Genomic DNA, 18,021 nt, shown 5'->3' with positions numbered 1-18,021 from the left:
TAATCTGAAAATAAATTGGTGATGTTTTAATTCCTGCCTTTGACGGTTATAGTGAAGTATATTTTGCATTTCATTTCACTGTGGAAATATGGAATAAATTGTGAAAGCGCAGCACTTGACTCTGTGCACAACAGCGAGTAAAGCTCTATGTTTCATTTTAGCAGGGTCTCAGTCTCCTTAGAGCAAATGCCCTCTGGCCCCTGAACTGAAAGGGCATTAAGAAAGAAAAACAAAGAACTGAGGATGCCAGAAATCAGAAACAAAACCAGGAAGGGTCACTGGACCCGAAACGTTAACTCTGTTTTCTCCTCCACAGATGCTGCCAGACCTGCTGAGCTTTTCCAGCAACTTTGTTTTTGTTCCTGATTTACAGCACCCGCAGTTCTTTTGGTTTTTAATCAATATTGTGATACTGATTGAGGGATAAATATCGCCTAGGATATTAGAGTAACTCTGCTTTTCTTCTTTGAACTAATACCAAAGAAATTTTATTTCCATTCCAGCTACCACATGCCCTGTCAGTTTGATATCTCATTCAAAAGATGGCACCTCTGATAGTTCAGAGCTTGCTCTGTCCTGCATTGGAGTGTTAGCCTTGAGTTTTGTGTACAATTCCTGGAGTGGATCCTAAAGCCCACATCTTTGTGGTTTGGAAGCAAGAGTGAGACCAACTGAGTCAAGGCTGACAAAAATATTAAAACACTTTGTAAATAGAAGTTGTTCTTGTGACTCAGGAATAAGTCAACAAGCCATTCGAGAGTAGCAATGTAACATCGAACTGATAACAGTTAAAAAAAAACACTTTTGCATACTGTTATGTCTGGTTCCTGAGCCAGGAGTCTTTTTATCCCTGTTATTGCCGCCACCGCCAATCAGCTGATAAATTTCCAACATATAGCTGGGGGAGGTTGTAATGAAATCATATGGAATAAATGAGCTCATTGACTATGGTAACACTTGGTGACCAAGGTGGCTATTATTCCCTGAGATCCAGCAGTTCTCTAGATGGCTTATAAGGATACAATGAATTCAGCCTATCTCAATTGCTGAGGATCTAACTGCCATCTCAGGACACCAGTCTAATTTTCTCCTAATCTTCACCTTCTTCGCCTGCTGTTCCCACCGCAGCCTCCCACATCTCTAACCCCCTGCACGGCCTCTATGTTGTCTCTTCAGTCCTTCAGTATATCTCACCATCTTTACCCCAGATACACCAGCTATGTAACCCACTGTGATTTACTCATTTGGAGTCTCATTCCAATTACAGGAGAGCTTATACCTTAATAGGGAAGAGAGAGGCCGCACAGTGGAAAGAGAGGCGGGTTATGCTCTACATCCGTTCGTTCAGCTCCCGTGAGGAGAGAAACCTGGCTGCTGCATGAAAATACTGAGATCCTCCTGCAGGGATGCTGAGACATCTATGTCCCGCACAAACAAATAGGTACTGCATGCCACTGCCACTCTCCCATTATCTCTGCCATCACTCCCAATCATTGCATGCTACTTTTAACCAGTGGCTGCAATGTCTTCTGTCTCTGCTATCTGGCAGATTCTGCTTGGCTCCTCACAACATCTGTGGGGAAGTGGCTGGCTTTGGAAGAACTGCCTTCTGGGTCTCTGAGAATGACCATATTGAGGCTACAGAAGAAACATCAGCAAGGCTGCCTCATGCAACACCCCCGAGCCCAGACGCTGACACCTTGGTGGGAACCATCAGCCAGTGGGATGCAATGGCCCTCATTCCCAAAAGCTGCAGCAATGCAGGGAGTTATACAACTGTCTGTCTCTCTCCATTGACCAGGTTGGCAGCTGCTGTGGTAAGGCACGCCCAACACCCTCAATGTCTGCTGGAGGTGTGCACATACCTGCACTCCATCACCCTAGCCACTGGTCCCCAGAACTGAAGTGGGATGGCCATTCTTGATGCCCAGTCCAGGTGTTTTTTCCTTTATTCATTCACGGGATGAGGGCGCTGCTGGCTAGGCAGCATTTATTACCCATCCCTAATTGCCGAGAGGGAAGTTAAGAGTCAACCACATTGCTGTGGGACTGGAGTCACATGTAGGCCAGACCAGGTAAGGATGACAGTTTCCTTCCCTAAAGGACATTAGTGAACTAGATGGGTTTTTCCAAACCATCGACAATGGATTTATGGTCATCATCAGACTCTTAATTCCAGATATTTATTGAATTCAGATTCCACCATCTGCCATGGCGGGATTCGAACCCTGTTCCCCAGAACATTATCTGGGTCACTTGATTAACAGTCCAGTGATAATACCACTAGGCCATTGCCTCCCCTCCGCCCCTTCTTTCCTTAAGGAGACAGGGTTGTGCCAGGATGCATCCAGCCAGAGATGGAAATTCACACAGACCCCTCAGCGGTTTCTTCTCAAGACACTGCGCAGGTAACCAGTATTATGGACCAGACCAAACCAGACCCCCTCAAAGTATATTAAGAAAGTAGTTCGGACTCTAACATTTTCTTATTTTAAAGGTAAAAGTCAGGTGTTATGTTCCAAATGCAATTCAACTGGTTAGACCACCCAAAATAACACAATTTATTCAAACACTGCTGTTAAAATACGACAAAAGTAAGAAGAACTTAGAATAACAACGCTATTGGGAAACTTAACAGAATAATAGATACAGTTGCTATTACTAATTAACTGTTCCAATATAGCAACATCACATGAACACACCCTTTGGCAAAAAGGCAAATTCATAAATCAGATTTTCTCGCATGCAATGCCTACTGCAGGAAGAGAGGCCCCAGCTTCTAGTTGTTACCATGAATAGGGGGAAAATATAGCTTCTACTTCTTCAAAACTCTAGCCACATCTGCTGAATTTAAAAGCAGAAAAAGCGAGAAACCCTGGTCTATGAGAGCTGGCCACACACATCCAGGCTGCTTCTATTGTACTAACATTAAAAAAAATTGCCAAAGGCCTCACAAGTTGTTTACGTTACCACAGACTGCTCAGTACCTCTCATTCAATCGTTCTCTTAACAGAAACCAGGACAAAATACACCTCTTAAAGCCACAGCATCATCACACCAGGATCTCCACCTCCACCATACCTACCCTTTCAGACCTTTCAAAGTTCAAGCCGAGGAGGGTCGAATTGTCTCTGAGATGCACACTAGTGCTGTCTGCAAGCTGGATATTTATCCCTGTACTCCAAGTGTCCCTACTGCCACCTTTCAATATTTGTTGCTGAAGCACCTTGCAATGCAAATCTGTGTCTCCACTGTCAGTGCAGTGCCAGTATGGTCATGATTGGTTAAGCAGATGATGGTTGCAAATGTGCAAGGAGTAGGAGGGCATTCAGCTTTTGCCTATGGATCATGCCGTAAGCTCTTGTTGGTCAGAGTAAACAGTAAGCTGAATCCAACAGGTAGCCATTCTGGTCTGCATCTCAGGTATTCCTGATATCTAGATTTTTTGATAACTTTGGTTAGATGGGAATCTGAATGTTAATGAAGTGAGTTATTGCCTTAACAATGCATTTAACAATAACTAATGACCATCAAGTAGCATTTACCATTTTCCTGGAAGAATCGCTCTACAACACTTGCGAGAAGCATACAAGAGGATACAACATGAGCCTTGCCACACTTATTGCCCAATACAGCCATATATTTCACCAGAGCCCATGTCTCTCAGACCGCTATAAGATTCTGTTCTCTTTTTGTTTGATGTGATGACCCCATGCAAGAAATGCATTGAATCAATTGAAATAACATTAAGTATAGCCACCACACTTTGATAGGATTGACAAGATTTTTGGTTCTGCTTTTCTTGTGATCTTGTGAAACTATCATTTTCCACTAAAAGAATTCCCAACGGTTCAATTTTTCAATTTTGCTTTCCAAAAATATTTTTTTGCAGATTGCATATTGTTCAAATGTACTGACGCCTGTCGCATCTGATGTCAGCTAAAATTGTGGTGCCCACATCCTTACTCAAGCATCCCATAACCACACATTATCCCTTTCTCTCTGACCCGGATTGAACCCTGATTACACAGAGTCTTGATATTAAAATTCTCATCATATTCTTAACCATTTTTATGTGCATGACTCTTCTTATTTCTGTAACCTGCTCCAGGTTCTGTACATTTTTGATACTTCAAAGCTTAAGTCACCAACAATGTCTCAGATTTATAATTGTATTCAAGAATAGCATTTCCTGCAGACTATATCTGCAAATCCTGGTGTAACACTTAAACAGCTAGTCTTTTAATGAATGATCAAAAATGCATTTACTAAATTCTAACTTTTTGGTATCTCATCATATGTGGTTGCACTTCCTGTATTTTTGAAACTTACTTTCTTGCCTGACATTAATTTGAGACGTGGTGGTGAATTGGACATTTCTATGCAACAATCAGCAGCTATAGAAGGATTAGGATTTATTTCAATAAATCTTGCTGCTGACTGGTGAGTAATTTCTCAATATATTTCAATGAATATTTGTTTTCTAAAACGTAGCAGCTGGAAACTCTAATTCTGGTGTCAGGTAACGTGAGAATCTGAAGTTTTGCAGATGAAACATGAGCACATAAGTACTTTCTAACCAAGGCCTGCAATCTTGCAGGACTTTGTCATGTCCTTTGGATGCCCCAAGCATTAAACTAAAAAATAATTATTTTCAAAATGCAATTGTCGAGGTGTGGCAGTCAATTTTTGAACAGTAAAGACCACTAAGTTATAACTAAAGAAGTAAATGAAAATTTACTTTTGTCGGTCAATTGAGAGAGGATTAGGAATCAATCTACTGGAAGTGCCCTGTGGTTTTGATGATAGCATGAAATTGTTTTTGAGCATGTGAATGGAACTTCTGTTTAAAACTATAGCGCTCTGTCACCCTGTACAGAGATGTTACCTCGGTTTTCACGTTCCTTTTCAAAGTGAAATTTGAACTTACAAGCTTCCAATTCAGAGATCATAGAATCATTGAATCCCCACAGTGTGGAAATAGGCTGTTTGTTCCATTGAGCTCACATCGACCCTCCGAACAGCATCCTACCCAGACTCAACCCCCTTCCCTATCCCTGTAACACTGCATTTCCCAAGTCTAATCCACCTACATATCCCTGGGCACTACGGGCAATTTAGCATGGCTAATCCACCTAACCTACACATCTTTGGACTGTGGGAGGAAACCGGATCATGTGGAGGAAAGCCACATAGACACGGGGAGAATGTGCAAACTCCACACAGACAGTCGCCTGAGTGTAGAATCAAACTCGGGTCCCTGGCGCTGTGAGGCAGCAGTGCTAACCAATCAGCCACTGTTTTAAGATTGTATTTAATAATCTCATTTAAGGTGGGGGATAGTTGTTCTGAGCAATGAAATATCTTCAATTCCAGTAACACCATTGCAGTATCAAACACCCCAAGACCCAGAAGAACAGTTAAACATTTACTTTACTTTGTACCTGTTCAGTCCCAAGAAAGTTGTCTCAGTCTCAAACTAAGGAGACTTTCTTTCTATTCCAATGGAGAAGACAACAGGCCCAGGGATGATCTTATTTGGTATCAGGAGTGATAAGGAAGGAATAAGAGCTTGGGACATGGCATTCCAGGTTTCTAGGTGAAGCAAGGTTGAAAATCATGGAGATTTTAACCATAGTTTTCCTATCTTGTCTGGGTATAGGTATGGTGTTGGAGGATTGGGAGACTGCTAATGCAATCATATTTAAAAGGCAAGGAAGGAGTAATTGCAAATCAGCCAGTCTGACCTTGTGGGCAATTGCTGGTAACATTCAAAGGGACAGTATAAATTGTCATTTAGAAAGGCATAGACTAATCATGATCAGTCAGCATAAGTTTGTTAAGGGATAGTTATGAGTGATGGAATGTTTGAGATGGTAACAAGAAGAATCAAGAAGAAACAAGAATAAAGAGAGCATTGTGCGTAGACAACATGAATTTTAGCAAAGTTTTTGACAAGATCCCAACTGGTGAGGGGAAATAAACTGACTTTCTTCAAGTTTTAGATGCTTTTCTCTGCAGAGACAAAGACATCACCTTCTTTTCCAAAGATCCAGAAACTCTCTTGTTCACACCGAAAAGCTGTTCAGCTACCTGGGAACAAACTGTATAGTTGCTAGCAAGCAGAAGGCCTTTGTCATTGACATTTTTTTTTGCTGGCAGAAACATTGAGAAAGCAGTGTTTTGTGAACTCAAGTGCTTCACAGGAATTTTGTCCAAGTAGGAAACCGGTACAGAATTTGAAGGAAGATCTGATATTTTGTTTCATCTTCAGTAATTGGGTGAGTGTTCTTCTTTTGTTTCCAAGCTTATGGACTATAACATCCTCTTTCTTTACTAAATCAGTAACTAGTTAACTGATGACATGAATAAATTGAGACAGACATGGCAGGGCAGGTGGTGTGATGTGACTGCAACATGCAGCAGTTTGCAAATGCATTGCAACGCTGGACAACGACATCAGGGATGACTGAATGCTGACCTTCAGAAGGCTTTCGATAAAGTCCCACATAAAAGGGCATGAGATTGGGGGTAGTGTATTGCGATAGATAGAAAATTGGTTAGCACATAGGAAATGTCTCATTTGCTAAAAGGCGGGCAGTGACTAGCGAGATACCAAGGGATTTTTACTAGGACCCCAGCTATTCACAATATTTGTTCATGATTTAGATGAGAGAACTAGATGATGTCTCAAAATTTGCTGATGACACAAAGCTGAATGCAAGGGTGAGCTGTGACGAAGATGCAGCGATGTTGCAGTGTGATTTACACAGGCTGAGTGAGTGGACAACTGCATGGCAGATGCAGGATAATGTGGATAAATGTGAGGCTATCCATTTTGGTATCAAAAATAGGAAGGCATTACTTAAATGACTGCAAATTGAGAAAGGGGAATGTTCAACAAGACCTAAGTGTCCTCATGAACCAGTCACTGAAAGTAAGCATGCAGGTGTAGCAGGCAGTAGCAAGGGGATTCAAGTACGTGAACAAGAATGTCTTGCTGCAATTATACAGGGCATTGATGGATTATTGTCAAAGAGTCATAGAAGTTTACAGCATAGAAACAGGCTCTTCAGCCCAACTTGTCCATGCCACCCAGTTTTCACAATTAAAGTAGTCCCACTTGCCTGTGTTTGGTCCGTATCCCTCCATACCTAATCCCATCCATGTACATGTCTAAATGTTTCTTAAATGACAAAATTGTATTCACTTCCACCACTACCTCTGGCAGCCAATTCCAGAAACTGACCACCCTCTGTGTGAAAACAATTGCCCCTCTGGGCCCTTTTGTATCTCTCCCCTCTCACCTTAAACCCAAGCTCTCTAGTTTTAGATTCACCTATCATGGGGAAAAACTGTTGGCTATCTGTCTTATTTATGCCTCTCATGATTTTATAAACCTCTATAAGTCACCCCTCAGTCTCCTGTGCTCCAAGGAAAAAATGCCTCAGCCGAACAAACCTCTCCTTACTACTCAAACCTGCCAGTCCAGGTAAATCTTTTCTGCACTCTTTCTGGTTTAATATCCTTGCTATTGTAAGGTGACTAAAGCTGCATGCAAGACTCCAAATGTAGCCTCGCCAACGTCTTGTACAGCTGCAGCAAGACATCCCAACTCCTGTATCAATGTTCTCACCAATGAAAGCAATGTGTGATGCATTGGGGCTTTGTGCACTGAAGGAGTTTTGGAAGACTGTCCAGAAAAACCAGAGCAAGGTAACCAGCTGGCTTACTTAGCTGTTCAGTGTCAGATTAAATTTACTACTTGTCTTCTCTCTATAACGAGACTATGGTGTCTTGACCTTGTACTCTAGATGGAATCACTCCCTGTATCACTGAAGCGTACCTGTCGACTTTTGTATTCAGTTTCCCTTTGAGCAGCTTTGGTCTTCTTGTCTGAGGAACGATGTTCTTGCTATAGAGGGAGTGCAGCGAAGGTTTACCAGATTAATTTCTGGGATGGTAGGACTGACCTATGAGGAGAAATTGAGTTGGTTAGGATTAGTTTAGAAGAATGAGGGGGAGCCCTCATAGAAATCTGTAAAATTCTAACAGGACTAGACAGGTTAGATGCAGGAACATTGTTCTTAATGGTGGAGGCTTCCAGAACAGGATCATAGGTTAAGCAAAAGGGGCAAACCTTTTAGGAGTGAGATGAAGAGAATTTTTTTTACCCAGACAATGGTGGAATTCACAACAACAGAAAGTGGTTGAGGTGAAAACATTATGTTCTTTCAAGAAGGAGATAGATATAGCTCTTGTGGATAAAAAGATCAAGAAATATGGGAGAGTGGGATTAGGGTGAGATTAGGGTATTGAGCTGGATGATCAGGAATGTTCATAATGAACGCTGGAACAGACTCAAGGGGTCAAGTGGACTAATCCTGCTCTTATCTTCGAGTGTCTGTGGCTTCAGCTACTTTGACCTAGAGTTGCTGAGTTGAAGTCTGTGTTGCAGACATTGTTTGACATCAAAAAGGAGGAGTACTAACTAAACACTTTGTTCCAGGAGGCAGCCAGGTTGCCTAGGTTAATTCAAACTTTAACATGGGTCTCCAGTTAGGGACAGGATAGTGTGACTGCGAGTCGGGCAGATATGAAGATTCAGCATGTAGCGTCATGATGGAGGTACCTCAGCCGTTGACCAACAAGAGTGCTGCCTATGTAGAAAAGAACAAGAACTGCAAGTTGGATGAACAATGAATGGCCTGGTGTGTGAGGAAAGATTTTGATTCATGGGGCGCTAGCACCAGCACTTGGAGAGGAGGAAGCTGTTCTATTGGGATAGGATCCTCTTAAACAAGGGGTGGGATCAGTGCCCTGGAGAAACATATAATTAGCATTATGGATAAGGCTTTCAACTGAAAGAGGAAGCTTTACCCACAGCCCTGCATTTTTTCCTTTTCAATTATTATTTGTATCCTAATCCTGTTTAATAGTTACTTTTATATTCGTTCACAAGATGAGGTGGTCCCTGGCTGGGCCAGCATTTATTGCCCATCCCTAACTGCTCAATGGGTAGTTTAAGTAAACCACATTGTTGCGAGTCTGGAGTCACATGTAGGCTGGACCAGGTGAGGATGGCAGTTTCCTTCCCTAAAGGACATTAGTGAACCAGATGGGTTTTTCTCTCAATCAATAATGGTCATCGTTAGACTCTTAATTCAAATTCTTTTCCCCCTGCCGTTTCAAACATTCCTGGTGTTTCTGGGTTACTAGTTTAATGATGATAGCATGAGGGATAATAGTATGATGGCATCGACTGCCACATTCATTCATGCAGTCAATAATCTCTCTCCATTAAAACATTTCTGCTTTGCCTTTCTCCCGTGCCATTGTCTTAAAGTCTTTAACAACACAAAGCTTTGAGCCAGCTCCTTCTGAATGCCTCTTGATCTGAGAGGAGTTTGGAGCAAAAATTACAGTACCTCTGCAAACTGCATATGAGATAATAACCAGCTGCATGAAAAAGACCACTGTCCTAGAAAATGCAGACAGCTTTATTGGATTTAGACTGTATCTAAAAAACCAACACATATTAATGGGGGGGCGGGGGGGCGGGGGGGTCCTGGGAAGGTTTTCATGCATCTAAGGTAGAAGCACCACACAATAATAACAGTAGGCAGTGCATAACCAAATGACTACTGAGAGGAACATTTTTGGAATCAGCCAAATTCAGGTCAAAACTTAAGTTTCCACTGGTTTGCCCTAGTTACCATCATCCACCCACACGTTAAGTCATTATATAAATAGAAAATTGTGTGGCATTGAAAATGTGTAAATGCTGCCCTTCTTCAAAGAATTTTATTTCCAACACTTTGTTAAGGTCAGATACTATGACGTAGAAGCAGCTAGTACTGATGTTTGATTGTGATAATTTAATAGATCTTGTGTTTAAACAGATTTGAAATGGAAATTGTTATAAATTGACACATGCAGACTCTGATGCACAGATGAAAAATCTGAGGTTTGACTCATAACGAAGATAAATCCAAAATAAATGTGGAGCTGGAGGAACATAGCAGGCCAGGCAGCCTTGGAAAGCTGACGTTTCGAGTCGTGACCCTTCTTCAGAAATAGGGGAGGGGTAAGGGGCTCTGAAATAAATAGAGAAAGTAGGGGTGGGGTGGTGATAGGGGAGTGCAGGTGGGCAATAGTGGGCGTTGTTCAGTGAGGTGGGAGGAGCGGATAGGTGGGAGAGAAGACGGACAGGTCAACAAGGTGGGGATAAGAGGGAGGGTTGGTCATGGGATCAGGTTGGGGGTGGGGAGATTTTGAAGCTCGTAAAGTCCACATTGAGGCCATTGGGTTGTAGGCTCCCAAGGTGGAATATGAGGTGCTGCTCCTCCAGTTTCCAGGTGGCATTGTTGTGACATTGGAGGAGGCCCAGGATGGACATGTTGTCCAAGGAGTGGGAGGGGGAGTTGAAGTGGTTCGCGACTGGAAGGTGTTGTCATTTGTCACGAACCGAGCGCAGGTGCTCTACAAAGCAGTCTCCGAGCCTCCGCTTGGTCTAACCGATGTAGAGGAGGCCACATCGGGAACAGCAGATACAATAGACCACGTTAGTGGATGTGCAGGTGAACATCTGTCTGATGTGGAAGGTTTTTTTAGGGCCTGGGATGGAGGTGAGGGGGGAGGTGTAGGGACAGGTGTAGCACCTCCTGCGGTTGCAGGGAAAGGCGCCGGGGCTGGTGGGGCTAGTGAGGAGTGTGGAGCGGACGAGGGAGTCGTGGAGAGAGTGGTCCCTCCGGAAGGCAGATAGGGGTTGGGAGGGAAATATATCCTTCGTTGTGGGTTCAGATTGCAGGTGGCAAAAGTGGCAGAGAATGTTGCTTTGAATCCGGAGGTTAATGGGGTGATACGTTAGGACAAGGGGGATTCTGTCTTTGTTTTGTTGCAGGGAGGGGGTGTGAGGTCTGAGGTGCGGGAAAGGCAAGAGATGCGGTCAAGGACGTTTTCAACCACTGAACGGGGGAAGTTGCGGTCCTGGAAACAAGAGGAAATCTGGATGTTCGGGAGAGGAATGCCTCATCTTGGGAACAGATGTGGTGGAGGCGGAGGAATTGGGAATAGGGGATTGCATTCTTGCAGGAAGGTGGGTGAGAGGAGGTTTAGTCTATGTAGCTGTGGGAGTCGGTGGGCTTGAAATAGATATTGAAATTTCCTTCCCAGCCCCTACCTGCCTTCCGGAGGGACCACTCTCTCCGTGACTCCCTGGTCCGCTCCACACTTCCCACTAGCCCCACCACCCCCGGCACCTTTCCCTGCAACTGCAGGAGATGCTACACTTGTCCCTACACCTCCCCCCTCACCCCAATCCCAGGCCCCAAAAAAACCTTCCACATCAGACAGATGTTCACCTGCACATCCAGTAACGTGGTCTATTGTATCCGCTGTGGCCTCCTATACATCGGTGAGACCAAGCGGAGGCTCAGAGACTGCTTTGTAGAGCACCTGCGCTCGGTTCGTGACAAATGACAACACCTTCCAGTCGCGAACCACTTCAACTCCCCCTCCCACTCCTCGGATGACATGTCCATCCTGGGCCTCCTCCAATATCACACCAATGCCACTTGGAAACTGGAGGAGCAGCACCTCATATTCCGCCTTGGAACCCTACAACCCAATGGTCTCAATGTGGACATTACTAGCTTCAAAATCTCCCCACCCACGGCCTCATCCGAAGACCAACCCTCCCTCTCACCCCCACCTCCTTGACCTGTCCATCTTCTCTCCCACCTATCCGCTCCTCCCACCTCACTGACCAACCCCCACCATTGCCCAACTGCACTCACCTATCACCACCCCACCCCTACTTTCTCTATTTATTTCAGAGCCCCCAACGCCTCCCCCATTTCTGAAGAAGGGTCCCCACCTGAAACATTCGCTTTCCTGTTCCTCTGATGCTGCCTGGCCTGCTGTGTTCCTCCAGCTCCACACTGTGTTATCTCAGACTCCAGCATCTGCAGTTCTTACTATCTCTAAATCCAAAATATGTTCGTTTTTAATGTTGTAAAGGACTGATAGGAACATTATCTCCCATGTCATAATATTTTCAAGAGTGTCAAAAGCTCCCAATTCATATAATCGTCTTTCTGGAAATTTAAACTTGGCTTCATATTAAGTTGCTCCATTTTGAAAACCAAACAGGAGGAGATGACCACCTGAAAATGGCTTTCATGACGAATTGTAATCAGTCCTTTTCTGAATCACATTTCCATGTTGTAGGCAAAGTTTACTTTAATTACAAAGAATTATCTATCTAGGTTCAACAAATGTTATTTCCCTATCCTTTCAATTGCATTTCCATTTAATGTTGTATATTCTCCACGATAAAAACTTTCCTTAATGAGCTAACTGGGCACTTTCTCTGATAAGATTTGCATTGGGCATTCCAATTTAAATATTGGTTGTACAGATTTAATGAAATACCCTTTATTTACATTTTCTTTTACAGCAGAATAGCATGCAAACATGAACTGCAGCTGTGAGGTGCATGAAAGTGTCAAACATTTTCAGCTGGTGCTCTACATTCCTACTTTCATCGTTGGATTGATACTCAATGCATTGGCCTTGCAAACATTCTGCTGGAAATTTAAAAAATGGACAGAAACAACAATTTATATGACAAACTTAGCTATTTCTGACGTTATGGTGCTTGTCACTTTACCTTTCCAAATTTACAGTTATCAATACATTTATGTTAATAAGACTTTATGTACAGTAGTTGCAATTCTGTACAGAATTAATTTTTGCATGAGTATATTTATTGTTACTTGCATAACTATAGACAGGTACATTGCAATAAAATGCCCATTTAAGGCAACAGTGTTGAGATCACCAACGAAAGCAGTAGTGGTATCTGCTGTGATCTGGATTTTTACAATTGTGTGGGCCATTAGTTTTACACTTATGTTTTATTTTCCACGCAATGAAGCCAATGGAACAGACTCAGATATGGCCTGCATTGCAAGGCCTTTAGCCATAAACTCTTCTGTTATTCCAAATTTAACACTAAATTTATTTATTCCACTGATCATTGTGGCTGTTTGCTCATTTGGAATTATCAAAGCACTTCAGCAAAGGAACATGTCAAATCCAGGAGGTTTTAACACAAAAAAAACAATGCGAATCATTGTTGCAAATGCTGTTGTCTTTATTGTTTGCTTTCTGCCTCTCAACATAATAATTTTTGTTCGAGTTACAATGAGCTACATGCAAATGGATTGTGCCACACTGCGTCAGGTGTGCCCTTTCTATCAAGTGACAAACTGTATAGCTAATATCAACTGCTGCCTTGATGGATTTTGCTTTTATTTTGTTACCATTGAAGCATCTGAACTTTACCAAAATCAAAATCATCAGCAAAAGGACTCTGATCAGAACATCACATTTCTCTCACTGTGGAGGTCTGACTAGTGGAAGAACTGCTTACTCAGGGTTTAATTCCTGATCTATATTGCATGGTCCGAGGAAACAAAGGCTAAGTGACATAATTATAATCTGCTGTTAATGCTTACATTTGATTATGAAAATTTGAAAACTTCAGACATTTTTCCAACAAACATTCCTTCCCAGCTTTACGTGCTTTTATTTACACAAAACTACAATCTGACAGCTCGTTATTTAATAAAGATTAGAAGCTGACTGTTGTGTAGAGTTCTTAATAATGCTAAAATAATATAGTACAATCAGTATTGCTGCTTGAAAGGTCAAGTACTTAAGATGGAACAAGTTTGGTACCTGATGCTTTATCTGTACTAGAGATTGTACTTCCATTTTTGATAGTGTGTTTATGAGAAAACAGCTCTTAAAATAGGATAGGAGGAAAGAAAGGAGGAAAAGGGTTTTCTTTCCAGAATTGGAGGAATGCCTCATATGAATGATGTGGAATGGATTACAGAGAAAAAGGAAGCCAAAACAACAAGGCGATTAAACAAGGAAATGTGATTTTTCTCATTAAGACATTTGTGGACCAGAAGCCAATCCCAGTCAAGGGCAGAGATGATGAATGATAGGGACTTGGTGTGGTTTGGTTTTGATTAGTATTTTGTCAGAAGATGGTCTACTAGGGAGCATTGGATTAATCTGTCTGGAAGTAAAGGAAGGATGAAGGATCAAGAAACAGAAAGGGAAGGACAAGTGTCAAGATAGACACGTTTACAGCGGTGATGATAGGAAATGTTGGTGTTGGACAAGGGGCTAATTGTTACAGTTGAAATCTGGGTTTAATGGATTACACAATTGACAACAGCTTGGATCAGTTTGAAAGGTTGGAAAGGGGGCTGGCGTCATTATCATGGGATTGGTGGAGGGGAAAGGAACAAAGTGAATGTCTTTGATCCTCCTAGTTTTAATTAAAGATTCCAGACTGTATGTGGAATTGTGGTCCAACAAAATAGAGCTAATGAGGGATTTGAGGAAGAGATATCACGTGATAGAGCTGGGTACTATCAGTGCACATTGAATCCTGATATCATGTCTTTGGCAGCATCTAGATAAGGAATGTGTAGTCATTAATAGTAAATCCTGGAGGAACTCCAGAGGAAACTGTTTGGGTTTTGGGGGAGGTGAAGACGTTAAAGGAGCTTCTTTGGCTATATATGGGTAAGTAAGGGTGGAACCAAAAAAGGCTGATAGCATACAGGTTAACATTGAAGGAAAGGTTAATGACTGACTGCAGAGAGGTACAATGGATAAAATTCCAATGTTTAATTACAGACACAGTTAATATTTGACAAGTTTCTAGGGACCTTTTTGGTGTGGTGGTGAATCAGATAATGTCTGCAGGAATTGGAGCAAAGCATTGCAGAAATTATTTGCAAAGATTTGGAAAGAGGCAACACATTCAATGAATTTAGAGGAAAAGAGCAAAGGAGAGAAGGCAGGCATTGACATTGGCAGAGGAGTGGTTTTACTCAGATTCAACCAACACAGAAATACAGCGCTGCCAGTTGTTCTGGAAGTTTAATTTATTGTTTTGTCTACTCTTTAAAAAATAACCTACTTAAAAAAGATTTAATTTCAACCTCTTGATCCTTTTCATTTTAGTGCTACTGGTAAAGTATACAGCCGTGGTCTATAGTACTGTTTGATGTATGAAGCCAGGGTGTAGTTTAGAGTCAGTAGTATCTCACCACACTGCTCATGATAGGCAGCAAAAAAAGAGAGCCTGTTTCTTCACTCTGACTCATTGGTCTGGAGCTTCTGCTCCATCAGATGCCTCGCTTGCTTGCTGAAAAGGTGGTGAGATCCTCAAGTTGATTTTCCAGGCAGCTGGCCTTTCTCTGGAATCAAGTCCCCAAAGGCAGAAATCCCACTCAGCATGATGTTCCAGCCAATCGGAAGCTTGGCTGGAGAGGTGGAAAGGAGAAGTGGACAGAGGTCCAGAAACAAGGACAGTGGAATGGCTTTCAGCAGCCACCCCCCAACCCTATGTCCAGTCCCTTGTAGGTGTAGAAACTAGTACAAACCAAGGGAGCCCTGAACTGACAGGCAATCTGCACTGGTTTACCAGTCACATGGTCTGACTTTTTAACATCCTACTTGGAGCTGAGAATTTTGCAGCCCAGGCAGGAATTAGCCTTTTCTTAGATCCTTGCATGATTATTAATTGAACACTGAAGGGCCTCAGCTGGTAGCAAAATGGGAAAGACTTGAGACTTCCTGCCTAGAACTGAATTTAAGCAGGGGTCCAGGGTACCACCACCCTGCCTGCTTAAATGTGTTCATGACTCCGGACCTGCTACCAAAAGGATCAGAATCAGTTTGGCTGAATCTTTAAGTATTTTCTCATACCTACGGAACATATATCCATGTCATTTATGCCAAAATGGAGGCAGCATGGTGACTATAAATATGCCTCAGTCATTGATATATAATCCTATTGTTGACAATTCTTGATTTTTTAAAATTGTTTTAAGCCATATCTGTTTATCTTCACTCCTATATGATGAGAATTCTGAAAAGAAAGGTGGTCAAAATGCAAATATGGTTCTTTTCTCATTCATAAATTGAAATAAATTAATAAATAATAACATTTTGTGGCCAAAGTTTTCCATTCTTGAAATGTGTGTTCTTAAAATGTGTATGACTGAATGTACTTTCCTGGGTTTTATAGGAGGATGGAGACCAGGAAAGAATGGATATCAGGCATGTTACTGAGACACTTGGCCTGTATTGAATGAATGCACTAGCAGTCGGAATATGATCAGCAGATAACCTCCCCTTCAGAGATTGCACAACCATTGTCAGCCTAGGTCACAACAGAACAGACTTTCTAAGTCTCAAACTCATTCCCAGGTTACCTCAAGCCACATCAACAACTTCAGTTTTATAGTGCAGAGACAGATGTTTAAACGCATTCCTGAAGTAAGATTTGGCAGTTTTATCACTTTCCACAGAGAAAGCTGAACAAAATCAGCTTTGATAGAGTAGAAAAAGAGAAACCATTTCCACTGGTACGAGTGTCATAACACATTTGTGATAACTTTTCAAAAATGCAGCAGGGAAGAGTTTTTTTTTGCATGGCTGAGTTGTGATTATGTGGAGTGTAATACCTGAGAAGATGGTGAAAGAAAAGTCAATTGTACCTTTTAGCCGGAAATAAGAGATATAGTTGAAATGGAAAGATTTACAGAGCTAAGGCCACAGAGCTAGAACTGACCTAATTGAATAAAAAGCCGGCACAGGCACAATGAGCTCAAAGATCATTTGTGTAGAATGGTGCTGTAAGAGGACATTACAAACTTTCTGCACCACAGGATTCATTAGATCACCCAAATCTCTCCTCGTAGCCCACTGGCCTTTGTAACACAGAATGGTTTCCATTCCATCAGAGTTCCGATGATTTGTAATTAAAGGCATACAATCATGTGAGTGAGTGACAACTCCCAGAGAGCAGAAATAATGTTTCATTGTAAGACAATTCCCATGTCTGGTTTATATGAACAAGCCAGAGTGGAAGAAAAAGGTTTTTTCTCCATAGCCCTCTCTTACAAATCTCACAGCAGCTAAATAACTGAGCTGTGGTCAGACTCAGTAAGGCCAACAGATCATCAGAAGTACCACAAACATCTGATGGTATCAAATTTAATATAGTGTTGGTGGCAAATGTGTTTCAATTTCATGTTTATCTGGGCAAAACTGCTTAATGTATTTTTTAAATCGAAATTTGTTAGGTTTTTCCTTAGTGACAAAAGTCAGTGAAATGGCTGGATTCTGGGGATCACTGAAACATTGGCTGGATAATGAGGAAATTTCAGATTTGCTGTGGATGTCAGGAGCTGGCCTTGTCTGTTTTCTAAAACATCCATCATTTGATGTGGTGATTGAGTCACTGGATGGGCCAGGCCAGATATGGTGTTGCCCTGAGAGGCAGCAACTTTAGCCATTTGCCCACACCAGCTATATTCCTGCAGTTAGTCATTCCCTCAGCCGAGTGAAAGCAAATGTCTGAACGACAATTAGAAATACTCCAGGTATCATCTCACCAAAGCTCTGTATAGTTGCAGTAACAGATCCTTGTTCTTGTACTCAAATTCTCTTACAATAAAGGCCAACACACTATTTTCCTTGCTGCACCTGCATACTTGTTTTCAGTGAACAGTGTACGACACTGAGGTTCCTTTGTAAACAATCATTTTCAATCTAACATCATGTAAATAATACTCTGCCATTATGTTTTTCCTACTGAAGCAGACAATTTCACATTTATCCGCATTATACTGCACTTACCAAGTGTTTGCCCACTCATTCAACTTGTCTAAGTTACCCCGAAGCATGTAGAGTCATACAACATGGAAACAGATCCTTTTCCTTTCTTAATCAAACTCTTGGTCCTTCTTTGCTGATTTCCAAACTGTCCCCAGTTCTCAGACTTATTACATTCTACAGAAACTTTAATAACTTCTTGTTAGATCTAATATGATCTTGAATTTATTTTGTTAACAATGGTTGCACCTCTTTTCCTGTTGCGCTCTTTCATCAGAAAGTAATGTATAATAGCTGCAAGCCACT

At 42.0% G+C, this 18,021-nt stretch overlaps 1 protein-coding gene across 2 annotated transcripts; it reads left to right on the top strand.

The window, feature by feature from the left end:
• Positions 1–4,349: 4,349 nt before the first annotated feature.
• On the top strand, positions 4,350–13,613 carry LOC109939066 (G-protein coupled receptor 35-like). Of its 2 annotated transcripts, XM_020537353.2 has the most exons (3): positions 4,350–4,443; positions 6,163–6,281; positions 12,461–13,613. In XM_020537353.2, exon 3 carries the CDS (start codon positions 12,478–12,480, stop codon positions 13,420–13,422), a length of 945 nt encoding a protein of 314 aa, XP_020392942.1. In that variant the 5' UTR covers positions 4,350–4,443; positions 6,163–6,281; positions 12,461–12,477; the 3' UTR covers positions 13,423–13,613. The 2 variants fall into 2 exon arrangements, with proteins under 2 accessions (XP_020392942.1, XP_048460655.1); XM_048604698.1 differs by lacking the exon at positions 6,163–6,281 and having other exon boundaries at positions 4,409–4,443.
• The last annotated feature ends 4,408 nt before the right edge of the window (positions 13,614–18,021 follow it).

The sequence above is a fragment of the Rhincodon typus genome, chromosome 13 (genome assembly GCF_021869965.1).
Source record: "Rhincodon typus isolate 14 chromosome 13, sRhiTyp1.1, whole genome shotgun sequence".
Taxonomy (NCBI): Eukaryota; Metazoa; Chordata; class Chondrichthyes; order Orectolobiformes; family Rhincodontidae; genus Rhincodon; species Rhincodon typus.
This window is presented reverse-complemented; position numbering and strand designations above follow the sequence as displayed.